Source organism: Phocoena phocoena, chromosome 1, assembly GCF_963924675.1.
Source record: "Phocoena phocoena chromosome 1, mPhoPho1.1, whole genome shotgun sequence".
Taxonomy (NCBI): Eukaryota; Metazoa; Chordata; class Mammalia; order Artiodactyla; family Phocoenidae; genus Phocoena; species Phocoena phocoena.
Genome location: NC_089219.1, coordinates 172,790,020 through 172,810,830, shown reverse-complemented (window position 1 = coordinate 172,810,830; position 20,811 = coordinate 172,790,020). Strand labels below are relative to the sequence as shown.

At 38.4% G+C, this 20,811-nt stretch overlaps 1 protein-coding gene across 1 annotated transcript in view; it reads right to left on the bottom strand.

Annotated features, from left to right (window-relative positions):
- Positions 1–20,811, bottom strand: part of USH2A (usherin) — a 791,707-nt gene that overhangs the window by 82,562 nt on the left and 688,334 nt on the right. Inside the window, exon 61 of the mRNA XM_065876328.1 lies at positions 3,463–3,690. Within this exon, the coding sequence (XP_065732400.1) occupies positions 3,463–3,690 (228 nt within the window). The remainder of the gene's footprint in view (positions 1–3,462; positions 3,691–20,811) is intronic.

Genomic DNA, 20,811 nt, shown 5'->3' with positions numbered 1-20,811 from the left:
ATTAAACAGCCTAGATCTGGAAATCTATTTATGTTGGACTATTGTATTTTGGTGTGATTTTCTTGTTGGGGGTCTCAGGGCAAGATCATACCCCTGAGGGAAGGGGAATAGAGTATTTTCTGAAGACGGCTTAGATTCCACAATCAATTTGAAAGTCTCTCTGACTCTCTGTCCCCTCTTCCATATTCACCTGGCAAATCTCTAATTAGTGTTAAATTCAGCTCTCCCTCTGGACCTTAGCATCTAACTGGGTTTGGAGAAAAACTCTCAAATATATTGACTGGTCTCACTTTAAATTTCTTACCATAACTTTTAAATAGATGATTACCAATTATAAAACCATATGTCATTTTCCAAAGTAAGAAATATCTTCTCCTTTCCCCACTAACAGCCAATACCCCCTTCTCTCCCTCACAGGTGGTTGTTGACATAACCACATATTTGACTGAGGAAAGTAGAGGCAGTCAGACAGGAATGTTCTCATGTTATAGATTATCACTGCCATAGGCATATGAATCTAGACGTACCCTATTTGCCCCTGTTCCTTTTTCTATGGATGAAGTACCTCTGCCCCCCACTGAAGTCCACCTGAGCTCTGGATCCTGTCCTCTCCTCCTTCCTACAGATTTCACTCTTGCAATTATTCTCATCATCTCTTGCTTCACTGATTTATCTCCCTCTACTGGGTTATTTCCATTAACATTTAAATGTACTCTAGGATCTTTCACTGATTTTTGAATAAAACTTCTTGACACCATAGTCCCCTGGCTCCTGCCCCATTTCTCTGTTCTTTTCTTTCCATCTATACTTCTTTGGAGAGTTGCTATCCTATTCCCTCAAACCATCCCGACCAGGTTTCCCATTTCAACATTTGATTTTCTTGTGAAGATCACAGTGACCTGCTGGTTTCCAAATACAGGGTCACATCTCTGCCCTCATGTTACTGGATCTCTCAACACCATTGGCACATTTTCTGTTCCCTTCTGGGACATCCCTCTCATCTACTATTCCTTCTACCTCATGTGTCTTGACAGCTCCTCTCCATACTCTTGACCTCTAAATTTTTGTATTCCCCAGGGCTTGATCCCAGGCTCTCTTCATCTCGACTTAGAGTCTCTCCATAGGTGATGTCCTCCAGGCCCATGGGTTTGAATACTACTCATCTGCTAATGAATTCCAAATACATATATCTTCATGAAGAACTCTCTCGAGTGTTCTAGACTTGTACTTCCAACTACCTACTTATCCCCTCAAACCTGTACATCTTCCAGCCTTCCCTTCCCAGTCAATGACTCAAGGCCAAAGTCCAGATGTCATTCTGAAGTACTACTTTTCCTTCATGTATCACATTCAGTTCACTAACAGATCTTGTCATCTCTACCTCTGGATACATCCCCAATCCACTCACATTTCTTGACCTTCTCAACTCCCACTCTAATTCAAGCCACAGTCAATTCTACCCAATTCTTTCACAGATTCCAAACTCCACTGGTCTCCTTATAGCCCATTTCCTACATAGGAGCCAGAGTGATTTGGAAAAACATAAATTTGATTGTGCTATCCCTTTGCCTAAACCCTTCCGTAGTTTTTCATCACACTCAGAATAAATCCCAAGCTCCTGATCACAGCCCACAAGGTTGAGCACACAATCCACCTTTCACCAATCCCTTGAATCTCATCTAGTATCATCTTCCCTCCCCAACCCTCCCAAACTTCAACCACACTGGCTTTCTTCCCTTGATGTGAAGAAACCAAGTTCATCCCTGGCTTCAGGCCTTGCATTTGCTGTTCACTTTGTCTGAACATTTTGCTCTCGTATCTTCACATGACTGACTCTGTCTTGTCATTCAGGGCTCAGCTCAAATGTCAACTCAATTCAAATGATCACCCATGCTAAAACAGCCCGAGCAGGCATAATTACATTATTCTGTTTAACTTTCTTTATAGCATTCACCACTCTCTGAAATTCTCTGGTTTGTGTACTAGCTTTTTGTTTGCCTCTCTGTAGCCCCACTGTTCATGTATTCTCACACACACACAAGGTCTATGACAGCAGGGACCTTGCCTGTCTTGTTCACTCCTGAATAATTGCCTGGAACTTAGTAGAAGCCTCAATAAATATTTGGTGAACCACAAACGCACGTAAAAGGAGTAGATATTTCTATTGTCAATCATTCCAGGAAGAGGCAGACACTGGGATGGGAAATAAACACTCACAAGGAGGGGTGCTTTATGGGTGTGAAAGAGATACTCTTTTCTCTGATGGGGACCTTAGGGCTGAGGCTTGGATTTTAAGGCCATGGTTCCTAAGGCTCAGGCCTCCTGTCCTAGAGTAGGCAAAGTCCGGCTCAGTCACATGTCAGGGGCTGGTAGAAAGCAGCTTGCTTCTGCTACTTGTAGCATACCTGGAGGTGGGCAGAGAGGTGGCCACCGTACCAGGCAGTGAGGCAGCCTACAGGGAGGCCCATGAGGATGGGCCTGGGTCTGTGAGCTCTAGTTACAGATCTAAGTCACTGCTGTAGGTAATTTCCTGCCAGCATCCCATTATGGGGTTTTCAGGGAAGGTTTATCAAAAGTCACAGCTTCGTCTTAGATGTTCTATGTGGAATTAGTGGGGGAGTCTTTGCCACCTTGAGAGGGAGCGGTAAAGGAGAGGCAGAGTGTCTCCAGCATCTGCAGGGGGTGGCAGTCCCAGCCTGCACGAGGTGATTGATGAGGACCTGAGTGGTGGTCCAGGGCCAGAGGAGACTAGAGGCAGAGGCAGTAATAGATGGACAGCTGAGTTGCCAGCAGCCTTGGAGAAGAACATCAGAAGGGTGATGATGCTGCCTCTTATGTGGGTGATGGTTCAAAGCAACAAAATGTGGATGATAATGGAAACCTTATTTGGGCGCTCACAGACCGGTGAAGCTGGGGTTAGATGTGACATTAATAAGACTGCTTCTCACGGCTACATAGGGACATCGTGGACTTAGCAGACATGTGGGGCTTCCTGTTTCCTGCTGAGTGAGCTCTGCTCAAAGTGCAAATTAGGCAAAGCTTAAGCAAAGAGCTGGGAAGGACAATTCGGGAGACACTAGGAACATGGTCATTTAGAGTTCCGTTTTGGTGTGACTACCTGGCTTCAAATCCCAATTCGGTTGTCGCAATGTTGTTTAGCCTCAGACAGTGATTTAGCCTTTATGTGCCCAGTGAGGTTTAGTGGTACCTACAGAGTAGGGCTGATGTGCGGATTAAATGAGATAATCCATAGAGAGCACTTAGACAGCGTTGGGTTCATAGGAAGCTTAACACGTGTGAGCTAGTTTTCTCTGATCTATGATTAAGCGCCTGGAGGAACTATCAGGAAGAATTAACCAGACTGTGAAGGGAGTTTTCCCACAGTGACCTGATGGCATGTCAGGGCTCATCTATTTATCTGTAGAATACCAAACATGATCGCATATTCAGGGTAGACATTACCTTAATCACACCATTGGTTCTTACAGGCTCTGACCACTGCAGTAGCAATGCCCGGCCGTTCTCCTTCTGCTCCACTGTAAAGTAGCTCAATCCACTGGGGGAAGATTCTAGGGTTCGAACTAGAGTCCAGGGGCTTGAAACTTCTCCCGCCTGGTTTGTGGCCACAACACTAATGTGATATGTGGTGAAGGGTTCTAAGCCGAACAGGTGGGCTTGATGGCTTGTCCCCTGGAAGAAAATGAACAGTTTGGTTTCCTTTTGGAAACTGCTGCCAATTGCTGGAAGGTCATTCTTTGGCCAAGACGCCTCACCGATGGCAGCACAAATATCACAACAGAGATTTGAATTATTAAGAAAACAATATGGTTTTTTCTTGTTCTTCACATGCTAAATATATTACCTAATGTTGTGTGATTTCAGACACACACACACACACAGCTTGGATCAGATAGGATCCTTGCCTTTTCAGAGCTTGCGACCCAAGGGATGCAATATATTACAAAAGCAATTAAAAAAACTATGATGTCTCAGGTCAGTGTAGCATGATTTCATGATGGAAATCGGTACCAAGTTGAGTGGCAGAGAATGGAATAATCTTAAGGATTTGGAAATTGAACCTGAGCAATGCTAATTCTCTCTCATTAAACCCCAACACTATTTTTTACGTAAGACTCTCCCCATCTCCCCCCTCTCTCATTCTCTTGGTGTGTATTTACATTTTACAAAGACAATAAAACAAACACAAGGAAACAACAATAAACCAACTGAACTATAGATGCACAAGCACCCTGAGGGCAGTCTACTATTAATATCAATGTGAAAATATTCTCATTTGTTAAAAACACCCTAACTAAAACTCTGAAATTTACCAAAAGTAATTGTTAGCTAGGCTTTGAGTATTTGGTCTTTGTTAATTTAAAAGAAAAAAAAAATGATAGCATAATTAGTTTTTTTCCTGCTTGGACAGCAGCACTAACCATATTTTGCATAATTAAACTGGACCTAAGAATCCTAATGTTTTGAAAGAGCCCAGGGTGCTCTTTCTACATCTGGGCTGGATGGAAGTGTCTGTTTACAGATAGGAATTATGTCTGCAAGTGGACCAGTAATGTGTGTATAGGTAAACACACACACACACAGACACTTCCTGTTGTGTACCATATCCATTGGACGTGAATAATCACAAAGAAGTTTTTACTGGTTTAATAGGATATATACACTTAATGGTACGTGAGGTCAGCTTTGGTTTATTTGACACTTAAATGTGACAGGTCGTCTTCAATTGTCCTTTTCTTGGTGGGCACAGGAAGAGGAAGATGAGATGAAGAAGAGAAAGTTATTTCTGAGAGCAGTACCCGAAAGCACCAGACAAAGTTATGTGTATGGAAATTCTTTTTAATTTGAGGGAATCCAAATCTCATTTTGAATAAAATCTAAAACCAGTTGGCAAAATCCAACTGAACCACTTTCTGAAAAAAACTGGTTAGACAAAACCAAAACACACTGTAGAAATAATTTTTGACACCATTTCCCCACATTCTTGGTTATAAGTTTTATAAGTTTCTATTAGTTACTGTTTCTTATTATGTGTTAAACACAAGCAGAGGAAATATAATTTCCTTTACTTATCAAAAACTTGTAAAGTCAATTTTCCTGTTTCAGTAAGGTCCTATTATGATATTACAGGCTGAACTCTTGAAATCTTTTAATATTTAAACATTTGGTAAGCGACCAGGCTCTGAAAAAAATTTTACAGAAATACTAATTTCTCTTTTTTAAAATATTAAAAGTTAGATCATAAATATTTAAAACTTATTTCTCCAACAACATTGGATTGGTCTTTTAGATAAATATAGCACAGAAATAGAATGACCATAGTGAATATTAAAGCTGAATATGCTACAAGTCCCGATTACAAACATTCTTTTCTGATAAATGATTCCTTTTCTGTGGAAATAGGGCAAACATGGGCAAGATTAATAATGCAAAAAAGAACAATTCTTTGTTCAGAATATTCAGTAATAGATGCTAAAAAAGCATCAGCTCCAAAGCAAATTGTAATCACCTCTAACAGATTATATATTAAAAAAAGGCAGGCTGCTGGGGGACATTTAGAGATAGCTTTTGTCATAAGAAACACGAAAAGCATGTGGGCTATAAAGCAAAAACATATGTATATTGTCCATAGCAGCACCTGCTCAATTACAGTTTATTTCAGAGCTGAGAATTCCATTCAGCCCCTAGATGGCAATACTATCATGCACTTTCCGTGCCATGAGTGCTCACTGATTAACTGACATTCAGTCATCCAACACACTCCAGGCAACCATTTAAAAAATAACAAAACTGATTTCATTATAGATTCTTTTAATGAACATTTATAGCCAGATCCTTGAAAGCAGAAGTACTGAAAATGTTCTGGCTTCAAAACCTCCACCAACTAATGTGGAAATATGACCTGCAGGTCTCAAGTTGAAGTTCACGCCTGCCTGACACAGAAATGTTTACATGTAGACTCCTACAAAAGGTGATTGCAACAGTTGTTTTGCTTAATTTGGTCTACATATCTTCTTAAAATATAGAAATAATCACATATCATAAATGTACAGGAAACGTGAAGGAGAATTTTTATATCATAAATTTATACTGAGACAAGTTCCCATATTATGTCAACTTGTTATTTCTGCAAAACTACAACACACACACGCATGCTTTAAATAAACCTCAGTGATAGCCGTACTTTTTGTCAATATTTAGTTAAGTCCATATAAAAAATAAAGAAAACTTCAAAATGGCAAGGCAATCCCTAACCGATTTATTCTTTGACATTTTAGGAAATCCTTTATATTATTCTTCCCTGAATGGATATCTAACCCCAGAGTTCACTATTTTAGAATCCAACTGTAAAATCTGGGCACAGTTCACTCTATGGATTAGGTTGAGTCTTGTTTGTTTACTCAGTTACTTGTGATTTTCCTTAAATTCAGAATATTTGCTTGAGCCCTGTTGACCTTACGTGATTTGGATTCCATTCCTTCTTTTGGGGACGAAGCATTCTGTCCCACTGACTGGGAAAGTCCTCATTAAAAACTTCCTTCTTTTCGCTCCGCTGCTGCCCCTTTTCTTCCTTCCCTCTGGAGATTATCTTAATTCAATAAGATTTCTTTTCATTGTCATTGTTTTGTTTGTTATTTCCCTTTTCTGTCCTACTGATTCTTTTGAGATATATATATATATATATATTTGTTATCCCTGACCTTTGGGCTACCTAACTTATATCTTCTTCCCTTTTGTCTTTGTCCTGTCCATGTCTACAGCCACATAATATTGCTAATTTTTTTTTAAATTCTAAAAGTATATTAACCACTTCTGTTAGGCAGCCGAAGAAAAGAATGACTCAACAAAGGAAAATGGGAATAATTTATTCTCTGCAATCTAATATATACAGATCAGTGAGTCCTTTAATGAGACATAAAGACAAGACTCTCTGGAACACTCCGCCAGTTGAGGTTCTGCTGGCAATGTGAACTACACTTTAACCTCTCAACTCTGCTCCTGGGGGCACGTGAAACTACTTGGAGTCTTTGGCAGTCAGACAATTTTACACCACTTCTTCTGATTATTTTTGATTACTTGAAGTGCCCCAAAGGTGGCCATGGGGTCAATAGGTTTATGTAGGTTGAAAATGATCAAAAATTACCATTGATCTGTAGCTGTCAATAAAAGGCTGCATGGGGAGACTCCCTGCACAAATGTTTAAACTGCATAAAGCAACCTAACTTAGTCATCTTTGAGTCCATTGATCTGATGATCCAGCAGTTTCCAGAGCCTTCCCTCTGGTCTTTAAGGTGCATTTTCACTGAACCCATTTACCTTGGCCCTAAGGACTCTTTTTACCCTGCTCCTGGTAATGAACTAAATAAAACAGTGATGTCTCGGCACTGCTGTGTTCATCAAGAGTCTTATGTGTGCTTATTGCATTTGGAAGGGGTTAATCTTCCTGGTCACCATCAACTTCATTTCCAGCCAATGGGGTTTCTTCTGGCTTCACCCCTTATCTTGGGCTCCGTATTTAAAAATGGGTGACTATTGGCTTATAAATCCTAACCTGGTTGTAGGATTCCTTTGCCTCCTTAATTCTCACGAATGCCAAGACCCAGAGAATACCTCATATTGAAAGTTTGCTTATTTTGCACAGAGAACTTCAGGGAAATCTAGATTTAAATATATTAACTTTTGTTTTCTTTAGTTGAACCACTTGGATGCTGCGTCTCCGTTTTATCATAAGTTACAGTTTATCTTGTCATAATGATAAAATAAAGGACTGGTTATTGACAAGCTTCTGGTTTAGTTACCACTGAAACACGAGAAATAAGAAAAGTTCCCATTTAGCATCACCTGAAATTCATGGCTTTGAGCCGAGTACATCCAGTCAATTGAATGACTTTTATATATTTTAGTGCCTAAAAAATCAACACAAAATATTTTTCTAGATTTCTGAAAGCCAGATGATTTGAGGCATTGTCAATCTATATTCCTTCCCATTCATAAAGTTAATTTTTGAGTTCTCCAAAAGTTCATCAACATATTTCTATCTAGTACTTATTTTGTAAAAATCCAATCAGTCTTAATACAGAAATGCTCTCTTTGTTACCCATCTCCAAATATCAACCTTAAGTGCTTATCCATGGTTATCTAAGCATGGACTTCCAAGCCTGCAAAATGTTAACACAGTCAGAAAATTTCCACTGATTTCACATGTATTCTGACTTTAGGGGTCAGTATAAAATGCCATCTCTGTCTACAGAGCTCCTGGCTGGTGGGACAAAGAAGACATTTTTTGATGACACACACATACACGTAGAGTTGCCCCAGAATGAAAGATCGACCGACAGCACAAGAAAGGTAGAAGAAAACACCCTTTGGGTTCAAGATCTATTGTCACGTGTGTGAACAGGGTGTCTATGTTAGGTGGCGTTGCTAAGTGGCAAGACAGAGCTGCCAAAACGGTCAGGGGAAACATTTAGTATTGTCGGCCAGCAGCTCCATTCAATTCTTTAAACCCTTTTGAGCATCTGATATGTACAAGGTTCAGTAAAGTTGGTGTGGGGATACGAGATGGAGAGCACAGGCTTTTTTTTTTTTTTTTTTTGCGGTACGCGGGCCTCTCACTGTTGTGGCCCCTCCCACTGCGGAGCACAGGCTCCGGACGCGCAGGCTCAGTGGCCATGGCTCACGGGCCCAGCCGCTCCGTGGCATGTGGGATGCTCCCGGACCGGGGCACGAACCCGCGTCCCCTGCATCGGCAGGCGGACTCCCAACCACTGCGCCACCAGGGAAGCCCGAGCACAGGCTTTTGATGCTTAGGAGCTTTTAATCTAATAGAGCAGATCAACAATATATACAGATGCACACAATTCAGAGTGTAGTAGATGCTCTACTGAGCGCCAGGGAAATCAGGGAAATACTGAAGAGATAGATACTTCTAATTGGGAAAGAAGGTGAGGGGCTGGGGAAAACTTCGCTGGCATCTGATGTAGGACAGGAAAGATGTAGAGTTTGAGTAGATGAAAATGTGTGAGGGATTGGAAGAAAGAACAGAAGGAAAAAATGCAGGATACATTTGGAAAAGAGCTAAGAGTTGAACGTAGCTGAAGGGTTGTGGATATAGGGCAATAGTGGGGATTAAGGAAGGGAAGAGACTGGTGGTAAAATTGGACAGAGCTGTGAATGTCACCCTAAAGGTTCTGGACTACATTTGTTAGGAAACAATGAACAACAGAACTCTACCATGCAATTTGAAGGAATAATGGAAGAACGTTTAAATTTTGCCTGTCATGGTGTAGGTCATGGTTAGTGACTGATAAAATAATAAATCTGTTAAGATGAATTCATTCATTCATTTAATTATTATTCAGCCAATAAAGTATAGACTGTCATATGTAAAAGGTAATAGGAGAGTATTTTCTTAGGAATAAGATTTTGCAGCAACATGGAGGGACCTAGAGATCATTTTACTAAGTGAAGTACACCAGACAGAGAAAGACAAATATCATACGGTATCACTTATATGTGGAATCTTAAAAAAAAAAAAGATATAAATGAACTTAAAACATAAATAAACTCACAGACAGAGGAAACAAACTTATAGTTACCAAAGGGGAAAGGGAGGCAGGGAAGGATAAATTAGGAGTTTGGGATTAGCAGATACAAGTTACTAAATATAAAATAGATGAACAACAAGGGTAAATTAGGAGTTTGGGATTGATTAAAATATACACAGTACTGTATATAAAATAGATAACCAGCAAGGACCTACTGTATAGCACAGGGAAATCTACTCAATATTTTTAAATAACCTATAAGGGAAAAGAATCTGAAAAGAACACATATATATGTATAAGAATACATGTATATATATCTGACTCACTTTGCTGCATATCTTAAACTAACACAACATTATAAATCAACTATACTTCAATTAAAAAAAAGAGAAAAAATAGATATGCTATACATTGTAAATTTACAATTGGAACATTGTAAATAATGTTAACATAAAAATGCCCATGGGGCTTCCCTGGTGGCGCAGTGGTTGAGAGTCCGCCTGCCGATGCAGGGGACACGGATTCGTGCCCTGGTCTGGGAAGATCCCACATGCCGCAGAACGGCTGGGCCCGTGAGCCATGGCTGCTGAGCCTGCGCATCCAGAACCTGTGCTCCGCAACGGGAAAGGCCACAGCAGTGAGAGGCCCGTGTACCGCAAAAAAAAAAAAAAAAAAAAAAAAATGCCCATGGTCACAGATATTATACATGAGTGACTATGGCAGTTGTACAAAGAGGTGGAAGCCATTATTCCTCAACTGTATATAATTAGGCCAAATGTGTGCCTGTTCAGCTCATAATCTTCAGAGACAAAATTTCTTCTCCTATAAATTAAAACATGATAACATTTAAAAAAAGGAATAAGATTTAAAAAATTTTATTGAATATTTGATCCATTTTCAAAATTTGAAATTATTCTTTGCACAGTGTTTGTCTTTTGATTGAACTTAAGGTGGGGATTATAACAGCTGGACTGAATTGAAGACAATTATACTGTCCTCTGTCCTGAATCACATGTACCTGGTTTATGGTTTTTGCTGGTAGTGGGGACATGTTTGTGTGGAACCATCCATACCCTTATATTTATACACATCAAACAGCTAGAAGGCAGCTGGAAAAGTTTAGGGATACTGTTGATGACAACAGAATAGAATGAAGCTAATTCAAAAGTTCAAACAAGTGTGAAAGCATTCTTAGCTCTGGGTTCTAACTAATGTCAGAGGGCTCAATTGGAAAGATTTCAAGAAAGTATAAATGCATATCCTCCCGTTAAGTAATTGTGATATGTATTGTTACATAACTGATTGGTCGGGGGTCATCTGTTGTAACAATTGTAAATTTCAAATTTAAAATGTTCAGCTTAGAGTTTTCATGTGTTAGCACTGTGTGTACTTTTGTGTCTTCCACAAATACCTACATTCAGAGAAGAAGAGTGATGTGTGAAAAAGGGGGTATTTTCTTCTCTCATTGAAGTACATCATTCATTTTGTAATGGGGGGGTCAGTGCAACAAGAAGATTCAACTCACAGAAGTTTTCTTTATAGATAAATGGGCTCTTCAATTTAATCTATCAATATAAAACAAAAGCTAGGGCTCTTGCAAACGAACGATGAAGCCTCAGTTACCATAAAAACATGGGGGAGAAAAAAGAAAGGTTTTGAAATGGCTCATTTTTCAAAGGAGAAGAGGAAAAAAAATTAAATTTGTGATAATTAAATTTTAAAGTGGCAAATCAGTCACACTAAATATTAAAAAGCAGTCCTTCTGATCTATCAAAATTTAAAATGTGTATACTCTGTGACCCAGCAATTCCACTCTGGCAGTCTATTTTATGGCAATACTAGTAAAACTGTACTAAACTGCATTGAACAGAATTTCATTAATTCCAGCCAGTCTTATGTTTATTCAGTCCTTGATTAAACACATATTTATTGAAGGTTTCCTGTGTACTAGGCACCCTCCTAAGCTCTGAGGACACAGCAGAAAGCACGGGAGACAAGGACATATCCTCCTGAGTCTTACATTGTAAGGAGGGGAAAAGGAGTCCTACATTTATACAAGAAAATGGAGGAGAGGGAGTGAGTGGGTGAGAGAGAGAGAGAGAGAGAGAGAGAGAGAGAGAGAGAGACAGAGACAGAGACAGCGACAGCGACAGGGAATTAGAAGCTGTGACAAATTATGAAGGAAATAATTAGAGTGATGAACTAGTGTTTGATGAACTAGTGTTTTTTAGGTGGTAGGGAAGACTGAGTCTTGGTTTAAGAAAGGTGGGTGAAGATCCTTGAGGAAGTTCCATGTAGGCAAGACTACAGAAGAAACCATGTGAAAAACCAGGGGGGACCTTTTTTTTTTTTTGCGGTATGCGGGCCTCTCACTGTTGTGGCCTCTCGCATTGTGGAGGAGCACAGGCTCCGGACTCGCAGGCTCAGCGGCCATGGCTCACGAGCCCAGCCGCTCCGCGGCATGTGGGATCTTCCCGGACCGGGGCACGAACCTGCCCCCCCTGCATCGGCAGGAGGACTCTCAACCACTGTGCCACCAGGGAAGCCCCAGGGGGAACTTTTAGGCAGAAGGATGAGCTTGAGATTTTTGCTGGCAGAGAGAAGTTAGTGTGAGTGAGGCCTGTGAGGGAGGATGACCCGAGGTACAGTCAAAGTGATGGGCAGGTGCCAGATGGTGGATAGCTTTTTAGGCCAAGATAAGAGTTAGAGTCTGATGCTAATTTCAATGGAAAATTATTGAAGGCCTTTAAGCAAGGGAGTGACACAATTTGATTTAGGTTTTAAAGAGATCATTCTTCCTTCAAAAACTAAAAATAGAGTTACCATATGATCCAGCAATCCCACTCCTGCACATATATCTGGAGAAAACTCTAATTCAAAAAGGTACATGCACCCCAGTGTTCATAGCAGCACTATTTACAATAGCCAAGACACAGAAACAACCTAAATGTCCATGGATAGATGAATGGATAAAGAAGATGTGGTACATACATACCATGGAATATTACTCAGCCATAAAAAAGAATGAAATAATGACATTTGCAGCAACATGGATGGACCTAGAGATTATCATATTAAGTGAAATAAGTCAGACAAAGACAAATATTATATGATATCACATATGTGGAATCTAAAAAATGGTACAACTAAACTTATTTACAAAACAGAAACAGACTCAAAGACATAGAGAACAAACTTATGGTTACCAAAGGGTAAAGGTATTGAGGAGGGATAAATTAGGAGTTTGGGATTAAAATATACACACTACTATATATAAAATTGATAATCAGCAAGGACGTACTGTATAGCATGGGGAACTATATTCAATATCTTGTAATAACCTACAGTGGAAAAGAATCTGAAAAAGCACATATATATATCTATATATCTATATATCTGAATCACTTTGCTGTACACCTGAAACTAACACAACATTGTAAATCAAGTGTACTTCAATAAAAATAAATAAATTAAAGAAGATCATTATGGCTGTTGTGCGAAAAATAGATGTAGGGGGTTGTATTAGTCTACTCAGGCTGCCATAATAAAAATACCAGACTGGCTTAAAAACAGAAATTTATATTCTTGCAGTCTGGAGGCTAGAACACCCAGATCACGGTGCCATCAGGGTTTCTGGTGAGGGCTCTCTTCCTGGTTGTAGACTGCTGCCTTCTCGCTGTGTCCTCACATGGCTTTGCTCTCTGTGCACATGGAGAGAGGGAGAGATCTCTTGTGTCTCTTCCTCTTCTTATAAGGACACCAGTCCTATCCGATTAGGGCCCCACTCTTACAACCTCATTTAACCTTAATTACTTCCCTATAGTCCTATTTCTAAATAAAGTCACATTGGGGGTTAGGGGATCAACATATGAATTTTGGGGGAACACAATTCAGTAGATAATGGGGGTCAAGAGGGAGTGGCTTTTGCAGAAGTCCAGGGAGGGCTGATAGTGGCTTGGAGTGGTGTGATAATGGCAGAGATGAAACTAACTGAGCGGACTTATACTTTGGAAGTAGAGCCAGCAGAAATCCGATGGAGTGGGAGGAAGGGACAACCAGATGTATAGAAGTAGAAACAGAATAGTAACATAAGTCTTCTGAGAAGTGTGGCTGTGAAGGAGATCAGGGAAATAGGATGGTAGCTGGAGGGGCCTGTGGGATCAGCATGTGTGTATACTGTTGGGAATTCTCCAATAACGAGAGAGAGACTGATGATGTAGGAGAGGTATACTATTTTTTAGAAATCAGGACTTCCTTTTCACTTTGCATGTGGAAACTAGGTTAGCTAAAATTCCGTGTGCGGCAAAGCGATACACGTATGCTTGGGTATCAGCCAATTAACTTGGAGTTGGCTGTAGCCTCCACAGTAAAACAATGTATATATGAAGAGCTACCATCATTGACCGTCAAGCTCTTTTCAGAGATAAAATTTGGAAGAGTAAAGTTTCATCAGAAATGAACAAGGCCTTTATCTATTAGGAACAAGGTAATTAAAAAATTTTATTTAGAGTTTTCATTAAATCATTACTTTTGATAAATTGTGACTTCCATGTGAAGAGGATACAATGACAAGTTCCCTGTCCAATGGTAACAAAAGTTATCAGTTTACCATTTTCTTGTGTATCCTTCCTAAGACAGGATCATTATTTTTGATCAAAGTTTTTGCTTTTACTGTGTCAGACCTGGTGTAAAAAGGACTTTACATGCATAATCTCATTTCATCTTCACAACAAAGCTCTGAGGGTGGTAACATTACAGATAAGGAAACTGAGGCTTAGATAAGTAACTTGCCCAGAGTCACAGTTCTAGTAAGTGGCAGGGTTATGCTTTTACTCCTGTACTATATTGAGTTCAAATGTTCTTGTCAACTGCATCAGTGGTCCTAATGTTTTGATCTCAGCACCCCTACTTCTTAAAAATAATAGAGGATTCCCAAAAGCTTTTGTTTCTGTGATTTATATCTACCAATATTTGCTATATAAAAAATTTAAATTGAGAAAGTATTAAAGGAAAAGAACACAGAAGCACATATTCTGTTAGCCGGCAGAGAAAAAGCATCATCACACATAATGTAGCCTCTGGAAAACTCCACTGTACACCTGTGAGGGGATGAGAGTTAAAAAGACACATAATGTCTTCATATTATTATGAAAATATTTTTGACCTGGCAGATCCCTGAAAACGTTTCTGGGACTCTAAGGGGTTCACGAACTATACTGTACCACTTAACCGCATTATACTTGGCTTTAACTGACAGTTCCAATTAAAGATTAATCAAAGATTTGTTTGAACTTTTATGCAGTGAAGGAAGGAGTCTTATATTTCCAACTTTTGATAGACACACTCATAGTACTTGTGATTAAATATCCATGTATACATAAGTTCTATTAGTAAAACTTTTAATTAAGGGTAAAGAGTCAAAAAATTATAACTGGATTCTACTCCAACAGCCTAATTTTGTAGTTGAAACTAAAATCCAAATGGCCTAAATTACCTGTACAAGATCCTACAATCCATCAACACTAGATTTGCAATTGAACTTGAGATTCCCAACTCATATGTACACACTCTTTTCAATTAAAATTATTTGTTTGAAACAAGTTGTCCGAAATTTCTTCGTCAAAAGCATTGCTCCGTGTGAGAGAGAATGGGTTTGAATTTATTCATAGATCTACTTCCTTTATTAATGGATCTTCTACTGTATTATATCTGTCTGTTCACTTGTTTGTCTTCCCACTGCAAAGTGAACGCAACGTTTTGCGTCAGGACTGTTTCTTAACCTTGCTTTACTCTGGTTTCTTCATATGTAAAAAAGGAATAGTAATAGTACCTATCTTTTTCAGTTTGTAAGTTTTAGTGAGTTAACTTGTAGAATAGTTTCTGTTATGCAGTAGAAATTTAATAAGTGCTAGATTTTATTATTATCCTAAGCATCTAAGAGATGCTTCTATGCATAAGATATTCAATAAATATTCTGGAAGCTATGCATAAATAAAAGGTTGAGTCTAAAGCACTGAATAACTCACAAGGTATTTTTAGTGCATAGTACCCTGGCTTATATGGAGAATAATTTTGAAAAATGGCGTAGCATCTTATGAATGTAAGTAGATCTTTTAAGTTAAATTCATAAACACTACCTTTGTAAATGTTTGCTGTGAAGACCTAGTAGGTACTGGATAAATATGCATTGACTAATTGAGTAAATTCTTCCTTGTTATTGACGTCAGCTATTTGGTCTTTAGAAATGTATTTACATATATATGTATATACATATATGTGTATATATATAAACTGGATCATATAATAATGAGCATGATTTTTCGCTTTTACCTATAGGGCATGGAATATGATACCGTTTTTGTGTTCTTACATACCCTGACTTTGGGGGCTGAGCTGAAAAAGACAATGCCTTTCTCCAATGAAGAATAAATAATACTATTAGGTAGTATGGGACATTTACAAAGGGAGGTTGGTGCTAATAAACTCAAAATGATGTTTTTCAGAGGGTCTTGGGTATTAGGATGGCAGATACTCATTTAGTCCTCATGGGCCAGGTTATCCTTGGAAATAGGAAAATGTGAACCAGTTTATGATAGTAAATGTGAAAGTGTACATAAAGTGGGCAATTCGAGAAAAATAGGAGAACTTAAATAAATGTACTCAAATATATTAATCAGTCTTAAAATAAAAATAAATAAAGCCCTAAATCAGCCCCTTACTTCAAAAAGGCCCAGGTCCAGAGAGTTTTACCAGTGAAGTTTTTTGTTATTGCTTTTAACTAAATCTGCAAGTAACAGATAATTGATATTATGTATAGACAAAGGGTTCCAGAAAAGAGGTAAACTGGGCCACATACCAAACTCATGACATGTCATCAAGAAAATATCAAAATCGGACAAGAACATAACAAGAAAAATGTGTTTCTGTTGACCAAAATCACTTGAGATGAGATGAAAAAGTCATAATACTAGCAAATAGAGTCCAACAATATATTTAAAAGAGATATCATGACTGTATAGGATTTAGCCCTTAGAAAAGTTGATTTCCATATGATCATCTTAATAGAATTAACAAAATTCAACACCCGTTCACGCTAAAACCTCTTAGCCAGGTGAAAATGGAAGAAATTATCCTTAGTCTGATCAAAAACATTTACTAAAATCATACAGTAAATTATACTGGGCTGGCCAAAAAGTTCGTTCGAGTTTTCCCATAACGGCTTACGAAAAAACCCAAACGAACTTTTTGGCCAACCCATATTTAACATAAAAGCCTTAGAAAACTTCCCATTAATATAACAATCAGGTAAGCCAGAATTCCCTCTATTCATTATTGTACTGATAATCTAGGGAATGCCACACCAAAAAAAAAAAACCCGATTCTCTGACATAAATCATACCAAGGTTTTCTCAGGCCAGTTTCCAAAGGCAATAGAAATAAAAGCAAAAGTAAACAAACAGGACCTAATCAAACTTATAATCTTTTGCACAGCAAAGGAAACCATAACCAAAATGAAAAGACAACTCACAGAATGGGAGAAAATATTTGCAAACGACATGACCAGTAAGGGCTTAATTTCCAAAATATATAAACAGCTCATACAACTCAATAACAACAACAACAAAGAACAACCCAACAGAAAAATGGGCAGAATAACTAGATAAACATTTCTCCAAAGAAGGCATACAGATGGCCAACAGGCACATGAAAGAATGGTCATCAGAGAAGTGCTAATTATTAGAGAAGTGCAAATTATTAGAGAAGTGCAAATCAAAATGACAATGAGGTAACACCTCACACCGGTCAGAATGACCATCACTAAAAGATCTACAAATAACAAATGCTGGAGAGGGTGTGGAGAAAAGGGAATCCTCCTACACTGTTGATGGGAATATAAATTGGTGTAACCACTATGGAAAACAGTATGGAGGTTCCTTAAAAAATGAGTTGCCATATGCTCTAGCAATCCCACTCCTGGGCATTTATCTGGAGAATACTATAATTCGAAAAGATAATGTACCCCAGTGTTCATAGCAGCACTGTTTACAATAGCCAAGACATGGAAGCAACCTAAGTATCCACTGACAGATAAATTGATAAAGAAGATGTGGTGTATATACACAATGGAATATTACTGAGCCATAAAAAAGAATGAAATAATACCATTGCAGCAACATGGATGGACCTAGAGATTATCATACTAAATGAAGTAAGTCAGAAAGAGAAACACAAATGTCATATAATATCACTTATATGTGGAATCTAAAATATAACACAAATGAACTTACCTACAAAATAGAAATAGACTCACAGACATAGAGAACAGACTTGTGGTTGCCAAGGGTGAGGGGGTGGGGGATGGATGGACTGGGAGTTTGGGATTAGCAGGTGCAAACTATTATATATAGAAAGGATAAACAACAACGTCCTACTGTATAGCACAGGGAACTATATTCCATATCCTGTGATAAACCAATGGAAAAGAATATGAAAAAGAATGTATATATATATATGTATAACTGAATCACTTTGCTGTACAGCAGAAATTAACACAACATTGTGAATCAACTGTACTTCAGTAAAATAAATCCGTCATGGAATATACCTCATTTCTTTGAATCCTTGAATTTGAAGGAATCCAAGACACACTGTTATTTCATGTATACCTAAGAAAGGAAAAAATACTTCCAATTGAATGCAGATACAATGCTTTTTTATCACTTAGAGTTTTGGTTTTATATTTGTGGAAAGACACCTTTAGACTTGTATGGGTATAGGTTTTTTTTTTTAATTATATATTAAGCTGCTGCGTCTGTGCCTTTCTGTTTATACAATAACTTTTCATTTTAATGCGAAATCATGGTGTAATCTTTTTGAAGACATTTTAAGTGGCAATTAAACTCAACGTGTGTAGTACCGACAGCATACATAGCTCAACTGAAGTGACAGGAGTGTGAATGGCATTGATCAAGTTCGTGCAGGCACAGGAAACAAGTATGTAACAACTGTCACCTACGTTGATGGTAAGACTTAGATGCATGTGATTTCAGAGAGAGATGGAGAAATGTGAACAAATGTTCACCATAAATATCAAGGAGCTTTCTGTTCTCTGTTTTCTGAGTATCCTTCCTGAATAGAAAAGTGTGCTCTATGGTCAAAAGCCAGTGCACAACTTCTAGCCCATTTATTTTAGCAAGGTGAACTGACTTGTTCTTGGCGACAACGATGGGACGAGAAAGCTGAAGCTGGTCTAGTTAAAGGGCAGCCGAAACATACTGCCACTCTGGCTACAATGGGACCAGTGATAACACAAAATGAAAACCAGACTGGGAACTCACAGATGACGTTGTGAGGATGGTAACAAATGGAATACATTAGGACTTTGGCTGTGCACACAAAACAGTGCTGAAAGACACATCTGACCACTACATTCAGCGCTGCTGCTGCTTTCAAAGTTATTCTTAGCATATGTTGTGTGTACTTTTTCATCCTTTTCCTAAAGAGTTTCTCAAGGGTTAATCACACTGAGTGCTTGCTATACAGCAGGCATTTTCCAAGTGCATAATGTATATTACATTGTTTAACCCTTAAAACAACCTCATGAGATAGACTCTGCTCTTATCCTCATTTTCAGATAAGGAAATGGATGTAAAGCCAGTTGAAGCAAATTGTCCATGGTCATATAATTATAAGGGACAGAACCAGGATTTGAGTTGAGGCCTTCTGACTATAGAGTCTGGGCTTATAACCTTGAATGTACCCCCATTAGTCCCACCAGACTTTGGAAGGTGGAAGCCAGTCTATGCTACTTCTTGATATGGAGAGGGTCTCATTTCTTCTTTCCAGGGACCCAGGAAAGGCATCCTCTGCTCTCTGACCTGTTTAATGTTCTGGTTTATGGGATGTCAGACTGAATGATAGTCTCAAGAGGAATCAAGGGGAATAGAAAAATTGCTTCCAAATAAACACAATGCCAATAGTTTGCCTGCAAGTCAGGAAAAGCAGATGTTATAAGACTAAAAATTGATAACACTTGAGGCTAAGAAAAGATATTGTAAAGGTAGACCATCTTCCACAATTCATTTGTGCCAGGCTCCAAAGGGGTTAACCGTTATCAACAATCGGAGCCCAGGTGTTTTCCGCAGACGTTGGTGGCACACTGAAGCAGTTGTGTTGTTGTTTTGAAAACATTTTAATAGGATTTAAAATTTCCCCTTTTCTTTGGATTTTTCAGGTAATATTGGAATTAAATTAAAGCATTAAGTCAACCAGCTTAGTGCAAAGCAAATTATGTCAGGTTCAGCACTGAGGGTTTCGTTATGGAATATCTATTGACTCAAGCTTATTAACTTGTAAATCCTCTAGTTTTAGATTGTGATCTATTGATTATCTGCTTTTATTTGCACTTTAAATGAATAAACAAAAGGAAATGATCACGGTTTAGTCATTACACCTTAAGAGAATGTGTACTTAAGCTAAGCATACTTAATTAAAAATAAAAACAACTTTTATTGGTTCTGAGAGCTAGAAGTTGTGGTTCTTATTTTCATTTAAGCAAATCAAAGATCGTTTTTAATTTTGCATAATCATTTTTATTAGACCCTTGGACAAAACAGAAAAAAAATTTTCTCACTGAGGATAGACAGTGTGCTGTGAGTTTGGTATTTTGAATGCATTATTAAAATTATTCTATAATCTATCATTTTGCTTGTCTTGTCTTAGCAAAAAGCCAGAAATGATGTCTTTAGTGCAGGAGGAAATTCTCTGAGAAGCCCTGTGACTAATGTCTGGGGAATGAGGTAAACTCTGAGAGTCCAAGTGCTTTAATAAAAAAGCAGTCAGTGTAGAAGACTGGAGTTCAAGTTACAGCTCTGTCACTCGTACTAGAGGGACCTTTGGCAAATTACCTACTTTTTCTGAGTCTTGGTTTCTAACAGTTAATCCATTTCTCATGGACTTTTGTGAGGATTAAACCAGATGACCTTTCTGAAAGTGCCTGGTACATAGTGGCACTCAATAAAAGTGCTCTGAATCAGACCCTTGCTAATAGAAGCAGCTAAGGCAATGGAGAGGAGGGGGTACGGGGATTTCAAAGGGCACTTGTTTATTTATTTATAATTGAAGTATAGTTGATTTATTTATAAATTTGATTTTATGCTTTGTTTAAAAAATCTCAGCAAAGAAAAATGCTGAGATTGGTTTATGGTCTGAGAGTCAAATCCACAGTCAAATATTGATTTAACAA